This window comes from Medicago truncatula, chromosome 2, assembly GCF_003473485.1.
Source record: "Medicago truncatula cultivar Jemalong A17 chromosome 2, MtrunA17r5.0-ANR, whole genome shotgun sequence".
In the NCBI taxonomy this organism is placed as follows: domain Eukaryota; kingdom Viridiplantae; phylum Streptophyta; class Magnoliopsida; order Fabales; family Fabaceae; genus Medicago; species Medicago truncatula.
The window spans coordinates 34557712-34569289 of record NC_053043.1 but is presented as its reverse complement, the minus strand read 5'-3'; the positions used below and the strand labels follow the sequence as shown (position 1 = coordinate 34569289).

The window sequence follows — 11578 nt, the reverse complement described above, 5'->3', positions numbered from 1 at the left end:
GAGATTAGGGTTGATATAATTAGATTGTTGAAAATTATCCAAACACTTTTAAAAACTCAAATAAGGAAATCATCTTGCCTATTTGATGCAAGACGTTGAGGAATACTACAAAGGAGAAACTCAAAATGTAGATCAGACGACTCCTGATTTGTGTTGTAGGTAGAAACTCAAAATGTTCCTCATTCTAATGAGTGAGACACGACATGCTAATTGAAAGTAGTTAACTTTTTTTAGGTAAAAATGAATACTCCATTCATCCTAATTTATAAGCAAAAAGCACTAAATCACACTTATTAAGAAAACTAACACTTAATGATTTGAGATATAATTTTTTGTGTTCTCCTTGGAATAAGTTTCATGGAAATATGTAAAAATAATTCTCATTGGTTAAAAATTATAGAGAAAATAAAAAGGAGAATAAGTTGAATGCAATTTGCATTTAATTTTACATTGGAAAAAATGATTTGTTTGAAAAAATATAATAATAGCATAAAAGTTGGTCTTTTTTGCTTATATTTTAAGACAAAGAAAATAAGATTTTTTTGCTTATATTTTAGGACGGAGGGAGTACAAGTGTATAAAAACTCAGCTCATTTTACCTTTTGTTTGTTTTTTCTGAACTAACACCAATCAAGTCGTGTCTCACTCATGAGAACAAAATTACTATTAAACTTTCGAGAAACTCTTGGGTGGACACAAGCTCTATTTGGTCAGACACATATAAAAAGAAAAAAGGTAGAAGAAATAATAATTAAATATTATTAATTTTCAAATGATTACATCATGTTCACTTTTTTGTGTGTGCGACCAAATAGAGGATCTAAATCCTTGTGTCCACTCAAGAATTATTATTAAACTTCTACGTTTAAGTAATTTTGACGTACACTTTTCCACTATTGGCATTTATCAAATCGATCCATCATAAAACCCAACTTTAACAAAACCCAAAATTTCAAATTTCTAACTTCTAAGTTTAGCAATTGATAATTCAGATGTCAATATTTTAAATCAAATATAAATTATTCCTTTTTTACTAATAAAAGAAGGTGAAGGTTACCATGGGAAAGGTGAATCCTTTTCCACCATAGAAAATGTCTCTTTTTATCTACACATGGCATTGCAACAAGTTGCTACATATTTTATTTGGTTTTTTTGTTTGAACAAACATAATTGAATGCTATATTATATTTAAATTTGATTTGCACCTCCCCTTTTAGAAAACATTACTTTGTACACCACCACCTTATGTATCTCAGTTCTTGACGAAATTTTTTCTTTTCTGCATCACAGATTAAAAATATTGATAACTACCATACCCTTGTTGATATTTAATAATGCAAATGCCTTGTTTTTTTTTTTTTTTGGGAAAGATTGCAAATGCCTTGTTCTATGCATGCCTTGGAGAAGAGGCATTTGTTTTCAATTTTTTTTTGTTGTTTTATTTTCGTTTTGGCGAACAAGCCATTTTTTTAGTGTTTTAGTTTTTACATAGGCTTTAGGGAACAACCATTTTTAATATTTTTTTTGTTTTTTGTTTTTGCTTTTTTTTTTCGTTTAGTTTTAGTTGGTTTATTTTAATAATTTTTAGGATTAAATGTTTAATAAAAAAAATTAACAATAGACCGTGGTCCATACAGATTATACGTCAAAGCACGACTTATGCGTCAAATTATTGTGTCATAAATTCTCTTATTATTATTTTGAAGATGTGTAAGAAAATCAATTTAATTAATTAATTAGCGATTGACTGTTGTTCCATGTATAAATTGTACAACAATATTATCTACTGAGTATTGTTTTTTTTTTTTGAGCAAAAAAAAAAAAGAATGTTGAATTCTATAACAAGAGTTTTAATTTTTTTTATAATTTTTTATCAATATTAAAAATTCGTGATGAAATAACGTTTACCAAACGGAGCTTTTTTAGACATACGAGCTTGTAAGTTATTCGTTAAAAGAGACTTATTTTTGGGTTGACATAAGCCCATAAACAACATGTCCATTCAATAAAAAAAATCAGCCCAAACAAATAAACAATATTCTATTTACGTGTGGCGTCCACATTTTTGTGATTTTCTAAAAACAAAAAGTTTCCAAAGGGTAGCAAGTAACACATCTCAACCATTCAATTATTTTATTATTAAATCAATGGTGCAAAAGTCACTTTTCCCATGGTGGGAAAGGATCCCCCTTTCCATGTAAAATGCCACCATAGATTGACTTGTGTAACTCAACAACAAATATACTCAAATCAGTATTAAACTAAAACTGATTTTCATCTTTATAATGTTCTTGATAAAGATTCTCAATAATAAACCAGCATAGGCCGGGCAGGCCTTACAATTACACTTGTGTCAACATATTGTTTTTGTGCGGGACACCAGCAACATCTAACCACAATTCCAATTACAACACTCACCGATATCAATATTACAAAAGGACGAAATAGAGTATCAAAAAGAGTTTTCTTTTTGGAAAATGGACAAAATATAATGTTATAACTTTCGGATGAACAACTAAATGTTTTCGTCCCATAATCGTAAGGATAACTATAAGCATCAGGACAAGCCCTCTTGAACGCAAGAGAGTAAGAACTTAGCTCGCAAGTTTTCGGAGATGAATATTTTCCAACACAGCAAAATTGCTTCAATTTTAATGCAGAACAAGCACCTTGGCACCCCACCACTTTACTTTTGTTGTAGACCCGAAGATTTGTGGGACACTCGTTATTAAGATCCACAGGACAACCGGTGCTGCTACAATTCTCGCCAGAACCACCAACAGGAACCACCAGAATGGGGACGTTGAAACCGTCTACCACGCTGACGTTGTAAAAATCAAGTCCACCTTCACTGGATAAACTAAATTGTGCCAGCGTGGTAGGTGGTTCGGGTCCCTTGCCATTACAAGCTAACTTCTCTGACCCACAGTTGCCGGTGAGACATGAGAATTTTCCGGTGACAGAGTCTATGTTGCAATCAGTCCGGCCCCAGAAACGGCCAGACCAGGTGTCGGGGGCTGTGACGGTGGAAGTCTTTCCCGACTTTAAAATTAAGCCGGTGGTTGGGAGAGTTGCGTTTGTGCTTGTAGTAAGAGCAGCTGGCCACACTGCGTAGTTGCACTTGTTAATTAGTGTGAACACCGCTGAATTGGCCCCTGCAACAGGAAACAACATGATTTAATTCTGGACAAAGTAAGATCATATGATTTATAAAAAATAAAATTACCTTAATGTCGAAAAAAAATAGAGATTACCTGGTAATAAAAGATGAAGGGTTACTAACAAAAATGAAAAAACTGATGTTGGCCTAAGCAGATGGAAGCTCAAGTACATTTTGGAAAGATGAGATATTGGGAATGAAATTAAAATGAAAACGAAGATGGAAGCTTAAGTAAAAAGATTCACATTATTTTTCCTTACCTTATATAAAATATGAGTCTCTACGTCTTTGGTCCTGCTTTTGTGTAAAATAATTGTGACTTCAACTGATTATGAAAAGGTAAAGTACAATAACAACGTTTTAAAATGTAATATTCATTCAAATATACAGTATAAATTTTTTAACATATTAAAATTGATTAGTTGAAGTGGGTTTGATTACTCAACTTCTTTGAGTAAAAGAATAAATAATTGAAGGTTTTGAGCTCAAACCTAGACAAAGAATTAAATATTAATCTAACAACTAGTGGTCATGCTAAGTTGCTAACCGTGCCTTAAGAGAATGTATTGTTTAAAGAATCCTCAAAAAGAAACTTTATTTTGAAAATACAAGTTAAACATAAGTAAACGTCATAATTACATAATTTTTTAAATAAAAATTATTACTATTGATTGTTTAAACAATACCTTAAAACTCCTAATAGGGCTTGTAAGCATTTCTCAACAACTAATTACAAGTAAGATTTTAGGAAAACTGTTCATTCATTACAATACTCCGGTTTTATTGTTAAATACCTTGGACTTTCAGAAGACTGTTGCAAAGGGCGAAAGTATTATCGATGATATACGGTGGCAAAAGAAACTTCAAGAAACTGAAAGGTCACAATGTCCTTATACTATTCGATTTTGAAGGTGTTAAATTAAAAAGTGAAAACCCAAGTAACACTTCACGAGCTAGTAGGGATCAAAAAATGTTAAAATGTCCCAAGAGCACACTTAGCAACTTGTATGGAACTGCTATAGTTTGGACATTTTCACCATGTAATATTTGTTTGGATCAATAGAAAACTTATTTCTTAATTGTTCTTGTGCTGTTACCATACAATAAACTTCTCATTGTTGATAAATACAACCAATTGCTTTAGCAAAATAAAAGCTAAAATCAATATGAATAAAAGCTAAATGCTAAATTGCTTTAGCAAAATAAAAACAAAAGACAATGCTAAAATCCCTTGAAAAGAAACTAATTCTAATTACAACTTACAGAACCATACAGATAGGGACTTGGGGGAACTGCAACTTCAACAATTCCTTCTAACATCAGTAAAACATTCTTCATTGTTGGCCTAAGAGAAGGATCTTCTTGAATGCACCAAATAGCAATCATCACAAACTTTTCCAAGCACATCATGTCATTGCCAGCCTCATTATCATTTTCTAGAAGACCGTCAAGTCTTTTAGTCTTATAGCAATCATAAGCCCAATCAGTTAAAATCCCTTTTTCTTCAGTAAAAAATTCTCTCTCTACATTTTTCCTACAACAAATGATTTCTAACAACAATACACCAAAACTATAAGTATCAACCTTTGAAGTGATTGGTGCACTCCTAAACCAATCTGGTGCAACATACCCTTTTGTTCCTCTAATTCCAGTTTCAGTGTGGCTTTGATTAATCAACAATAGCTTTGATAATCCAAAATCTGAAATCCTTGCATTGTATTGATCATCTAGAAGTATATTTTGTGGCTTTATATCACAATGGATGATTTGGGTGCAACATCCCTCGTGCAAGTAAACAAGACCTCTTGCAATTCCCAGGATAATGTGGACTCGTTGGTTCCAATTTGGTTTTAAAGAAGTGAAAAGAAAGCTCGCTAAAGTTCCATTACTCATGAACTCGTATACCAAAATCCGATGTTGTCCCTCATTGCAGTATCCAAGAAGACGAACAAGATTCCTATGAAGAGTTTGGGCTATCACACTCATTTCAGTCTTAAATTCCTTATCACTATCTTGAATCAACTTATCTAGTTTCTTAACTGCCACATTGATCATAATCTCTATTGTTCCTTTGTAGACGATGCTACAAGACCCTCTTCCTAATTCTTCTTTAAAGTTTCTTGTTGCTTCAACAATTTCCTTGAAGCTAAACCTTCGCAAGTTATTGTCAACAAAACTTTCGTTGCTTCTACCACTTTTGTTCTTCTTCCGGTTGTAGGGGAACCCAAAAAATATCACCCCGAGCAATGTTAAAATGACAAACATAGAGCTTCCCAAAAGAACTGAAATCACAATGACCAAAGTATCATGCTCTTTCTTCTCTTTTGACAAGGAGGACAAATGATCACTTTTCATCAATTTCATGATAGAAATACCTTTTACCGCCGGATCATTTCTACCATAAGATAGTGGGAGCTTCTTTTTCCAACAAGAACCTTGGTCAAAATGAACCAAAACACATAAGCAATCTTGCAAACATGATTCCTTACATTCTTGTAAATTAGATGGAATTCTAAATTCATAATCAGATGCAGGCCAATCAGTATTTAGTAAATCCTTCATTGTATATAGATTATCTTGTGGACCCAAATTCCCACCTGCTTGACAAATAACTTGAAAATTTGGTATGCAACCAGCATACATGTTATTTGAATCAATCGGTGAATATTCGTCTGGGCAGGTACAATTTGGCCTTTGGTCATTTGTAATGGTGCAAATACTATTAAACCCACATACACCTTCACCTCGGAATGTAGAATACAAACATATGTTTTCTGGTATAGTCTTTGCAATAACCCACCTTTGTCCTCTTTTTGGATCTTTAGGGTAAACTGATATGGTGAAAACTCCATCATAATTAATTGTTGCTTTGTAGTAGAACTCATCAGTTGAGAATCTCACATTCAGGTTGAAAATAGAAAAGTTATTCCCTCCTATTTTCTCTATGTATAAGAAACCTGATTTGTCAAATATCAAACGTTGGCCAGCATTTGTTTGATTCTCATCATCACTTGTGCCAGATTTGTAGTAAGGATCATAACTATAGTTGCTTGGCAAATTTATAACGTTAAGTACAAGATTTCCATCCTCTTGTAGATGAAATTTGAACCTTCCGTGTGAGAAGTTTAACGCTCCTTGCCGTGAAAAAAGATTCCCATTTAACTCCATTACCTGATTAGGAACTAATGTATCCGTAGGATGACTGAAACTGTCCCATATTGTCACATTACTTTTGTCTCGCAATTGAAAGTTTCCATCATCATTCATTAGACCATTAGAAATTGTACCTGTAAAATCGGATCTCCATAACTGTAAACCTTGAGGGTTGGTGAGAACCAAACCACGAGAATCATTTAATACCAATCTTGATCCCTTAGGAGCAGGGTTGTTTCCATTTGCATACCAAATGATGGTATCATCTTGTATCTTGTCATACCATATAGCTAGCAAGAAAAGATCATCAGGAAGTTGGTAAAATCCAAATGCAAAATCTCCTGAAGGAGTGAGCCATCGTGTTGTCTCATTTCCAGCAGTAAGTGACTCACCAACACTCACACTCACACCTTGATCCAATGATTCTAAGCTGCATAAAATTCCACAATGAACATAGTAATTAATGAATGTTTAATGGTGAAATAGAAAAGTTAGAATTGGATCATATATAAATCGACAATAATTTAAGATTCAAGTTCAAAATGAAATTCATTACTACAATTTTGACAAACAATTGTGCCACTTTAATAGTGCTTTTACTAAAACCCTATTAAAAAGCAATATTGAGGCATATTATAGCTCTTTTGGTCGGGAGCTATTATAAGGGTACCTTTTATTAATGCTTTTCGGACAACGCTATTGTATGACATTAAACAATGAAAGTTAGATAGCGCTTTGAGGTAAACACTATTATAAAGGTACAATTTGATAACGCTTTTGCAAAAGTGCTATTAAGTGGTTTTATATCAAAATAAAATAAAAAACACGCAGCTTTTTAATTTTTCCTTCAAAACTCAGAAACCCATCTTCGACAAAGAAAAAAATGTTTTTTTAGCATAAATGGAGCAAGGAATGAAAAACCAAATGATGATGCTTAAGGTATAGTCGTTACAGACACTCTGGTGAGAAGAAATGGAGCAAAGAATGAAGAAACTAAGGAGCAGCTACTGGCAATCTCGCATCGCAGGCTATGAGCCATGCATTGAGAGATACTATTGGAAATCAAGGTGATCATCACTGTCTTTCTCTCATCGTGGGACATGAGCGCTGCATCACAAGAATGAAACGACGACTCAAATGGAAGCTCACTGCCTATCTCGCAACGTGAGATTTGGGCTCCCATCGTGAGCCAACTTCCCCTAAAATTTAGGGAAACGCTCTCCTATAAATAACAAACACATAGGTCAGTGGGAAATTACCTTTTGACGAGAAGACGAAGGCAGAAACGCGATTTCATAAGGATTTTAGCTAGCAGAGCCATTTGGGAGCCAAAGATTCATCAACCAGTGATCATTTTCTCATGTTTTCTTATTCATCTCTATTTGTATATGTTTAGGAACTATGAGTAGCTAATCCTCTCTAGGTTAGGTCATGAAAGAGGAAATTTCTTGTAATTGTCTGATTATGTAACTTTAAATTATACTATGAATCTCATTTGATTACTTTGCTATTTTATTTGGTTAATATTGTTCCTAACGTCTTTTATGCATATACGGATGTCCATAAATTTATCTAGGTCAAAATGAATATTAACCCTAACTTTGTCGGTTGGACTTGTGTTAATCCTTCTACAATTTATTAGATTTACACATAACTATTGATAGTTGTTACTTACTTTGGTGTTCTTAAATATTCATGGGTCATGGGCTTCATTGAGACATTAGGTGGCCGTGACCGTTGAAGAGAGTTAGCGACTAAGACATCAATCTAGCTATTTTGTTCAAATGTCTTAAAATCAAGTAATCAATATCAATGTATTCATAGTTTGCGGTTACCCAAACAATTCTGAAAAGGAAATCTAATGTGACCTAGCCGCTTTCTTTGTCTAACTCTTAAGGAAACTAAACTAACCAATTTGCTAATTTATTACAAGTACCCTAATCAAAATCGCAATAGTTGAGTTAAAACTAAACAATCTCTGTTGAGATTAATCTTTTATAAATATTAGGATTAATAGGTCTTTACTCCCTGTAATATAGGTCATTTTTGGTTTTCCGCCCTGTAAAATTTTTATTTTGATTCACCCCCTGTAAAATATTTTTGTTTTGATTTACATCTCTAATAGATCAAACAAAAACCAATTTTATTTTTTTTTTCAAAAAATTTCGTTTTTGTTTGGCCTATTAGGGGGGTAAATCAAAACAAAAATATTTTACAGGGGGTGAATCAAAATAAATTTTTTAGGGAAAACAAAAAATGACCTATATTACATAGGTAAAGACTTATTAACCCTAAATATTACTAAGACACCAGTACACTTGCTAGTATTTTGTCATGAGGGAGTATGTATAGTAAGATAGTCATAACCAATCTAACCTGGTATTATTGGTGACAGGACAAAAGACGACATGGTAATCGGTCGCTGGACAAGCGAACGTGCTGGTCTTATTATCATACACATAGCTATAGGCTTGAGGGCAAGTCGTCTTGAATATCTGAGCATACACACTCGGCTCACAAGTATTTGGAGTTGAATGATTCCCAACACAACAGAAAAACTGCAAATTAAAAGCAGCACAAGGACCATGACACGCCACAACTGTCCCATTGTTCGTTACTTTCAACTCTGTTGGACACACCGCATTCAAATCGGTAGGACAACCCGTGCTGTTACACTTTCCAGAACCACCTAACGGAATCACTTTTATTGGGATGTTATAACCGTCTACTAAGCTGATGTCATAAAAATCTTGATTCTTAACACTGTCCAAAGAGAATTCAGCTATTGTCATAGGTGACGATCCATTGCGGCCATCACATGCTACTTTGCCGGATCCACAGTCACCAGTGACGCAGGAGAAGTTTCTGGAGATGGAATTCGTTGTACAGAGAGTCCGTCCCCAGAAACGCCCCGCCCAGTCAGGAGGTGCTGTGATTGTGGAATTTTCACCAGGTTTTAAAATGAATCCAGTGGTTGCGAGTGTTGCATTTCCACTAGTAGTAGTAGATGAAGCTGGCCACACTGTGTAGTTGCAATTGTTAACTATAGTGAATTCCCCTGAAATTACCACTGCACAAAAAATGGTATATTAGACATTGAACGTGCTTAAATAAGATTATGATTTATCTAATTTGTACCTGTTACTAATAGATGAAGTGTGAAGAAAAACAAAAGTGAACTTGGTTCGACCATATGGAAGTTAAAATTGAAGGTGTAGAACCAAAAAGTGACTTACCAATTGGAACTGCAATCTATTTACGCATTTTATCACGACTTTTCCGCTTAATCCCCGGCGCTAATCAATTGACCTACACAATAATTGTCATATAATATTCTGAAAGCGTCAGAGGTCGTAATCCTATATATTTTGATATGCTAATTGTTACTATAGGGATGATTCATTCATTATTTAAAAAAAAATAATGTTGAATGAGTCATGCGCTTTTCTTTGTTGTATTAGAGCTAAAACATCATGTCAGATTTCTATTAGTAGTCATAAAACTCGCACACACGGATACCGGACACAACACGAACACCAATACACTCACAATCATAATAACTTAAAAAAGCAACAAATTAGTGTGTAATCGTATAAATCGCTGTCATGTCGGTGTTAGACACCAACGCATGACAACGACCTAATCTAAAGAATAAAGAATATAGTAGCTACTATGAGTTGAAAAAGTATTTTTTCGTACCGTATGAATTGAAATTACTTAAATAAAGTAAATGGAAAACAAGAAAAATCCATCCGAAGAAGGGAAGAGGCAAGCCGGCATAGTACTAACGTCAACCATATTTTTATTTATACTAATTTATTGGAAATTTGATTTTGATACTGATTCTTTAGTTGACTAAGTCTAAATTTTGCCAAAATTTGATACTAATTATAGCCAAAATTTGATACTACTAATGTCAACGCTGAGTTAAAAAAAAATCGGTCTTGAAAGAAGCTGTGAAGCTCGTTCGGGGAGACGAACGTCCGAACCATCGCAATCTTCCTAGACAAGAAGGTTGCTGATGACACCCAGTCATAACAATATTTTGGAGTCTTTTTAATGTCATTTTGCAGTCATGTGAGTCGGCGTTAACATGTTTTTAGTCAAGTTTTGTAGTAAGTTGAAGCATTAGCATTTCACTAAAGAATTGTGTTGAATACCTATAAACCAGACCAAATTCACCCGCCAAAACATTTTGTGGTTGCACTATACTTTGACAAGATGCATCAAGTGATCTCTTGGGGTATAATCATCACAAACGTTACGATGAAGAAAACTAATGAATTAGCTAATGGAGCTGCACATCAGGCATGCGGAGAGCATGTACATTGTGCAGAGGGGTATGCGCATAACACAAGGTCATTGCCGAATCAGTTGATATCAAATTTTGTATATTTGGATAACCGAAAATGAGCAAGGGTTTGATTTTTGGTGCATAGAAGCCAAGTAACACGATTTATGAAGGATCCATACTAAAGATCAACCTTGGAAACAAGATCGAGGCTTCTAAATTCTAATTCTTCAAAAATATTAGTTATGTTTAATTTTATCACGAGTAGCTAGGTTTATCCAATAGGGTAAAGTAGATGAAATTTTGTCCAGCTATTTGAACCATGTAATCTTAGAGTACTTATTTCTACAATTGAACTTCTAGTTTTATTCAGTTATTGCTTTTTCTTAATGATTTTTTTTATAGAGGAATGATAATTGTACAATTAATTTTAGACATCTCTTGTGACAACCATTTTCTCTATCTTTTTATTGGACAAAAACAATAGCGAGAAAAAGAAGAAGAGATAGAATAAAAACACATGTGAGTATGAGAGAGAGTTGTTCCAAAAGTTGTCAAAAAATGGTTGTTCAAATATTATTTCTCTTTTTTATAAGTTTTCGAATGTATGAACTAATTCATGTGTTGAATGACTATTAACCCTAACTTTTGATATTTGATATAGGATAAATATGCGAATGATAATAATTCTAGAAATATTGTATCATAACATTTGTGACTTTGGATTTAACATTTGGTAAAAAAATTCTTGATACATTTGGGTTGTGTGCTCGTGATTTTCGGATATCAAACCATTAATTGATTTGAATCGTCAATCTTTGAACTCTCGATTTTTATTCGTGGGAAGGGGAAAAATGAGTTAAAACCCTTAAGACTTTGGATTCGGGGGTTGGTTACGCGAAGGGAAGGTGTTAGCACCCTAAGCGTCTATGGTATCCCATAGGAACCTCTTACCTAGATTATCTTGTGCTAAA

General features: G+C 33.7%; 2 protein-coding genes across 2 annotated transcripts; both read right to left on the bottom strand.

Annotated features, from left to right (window-relative positions):
- Positions 1-2242: 2242 nt before the first annotated feature.
- On the bottom strand, positions 2243-3410 carry LOC25487005 (pathogenesis-related thaumatin-like protein 3.5). The gene is made up of 2 exons (XM_013608838.3): positions 3255-3410; positions 2243-3155 (listed from the first exon to the last, which is right to left on the bottom strand). Exons 1-2 carry the CDS (start codon positions 3331-3333, stop codon positions 2305-2307), a joined length of 930 nt encoding a protein of 309 aa, XP_013464292.1. The 5' UTR covers positions 3334-3410; the 3' UTR covers positions 2243-2304.
- A 612-nt stretch (positions 3411-4022) lies between these two features.
- Positions 4023-9553, bottom strand: LOC25487004 (G-type lectin S-receptor-like serine/threonine-protein kinase LECRK3). Its single transcript, XM_013608837.3, has 3 exons — positions 9452-9553; positions 8690-9383; positions 4023-6743 (listed from the first exon to the last, which is right to left on the bottom strand). Exons 1-3 carry the CDS (start codon positions 9504-9506, stop codon positions 4409-4411), a joined length of 3084 nt encoding a protein of 1027 aa, XP_013464291.3. The 5' UTR covers positions 9507-9553; the 3' UTR covers positions 4023-4408.
- Positions 9554-11578: the final 2025 nt, after the last annotated feature.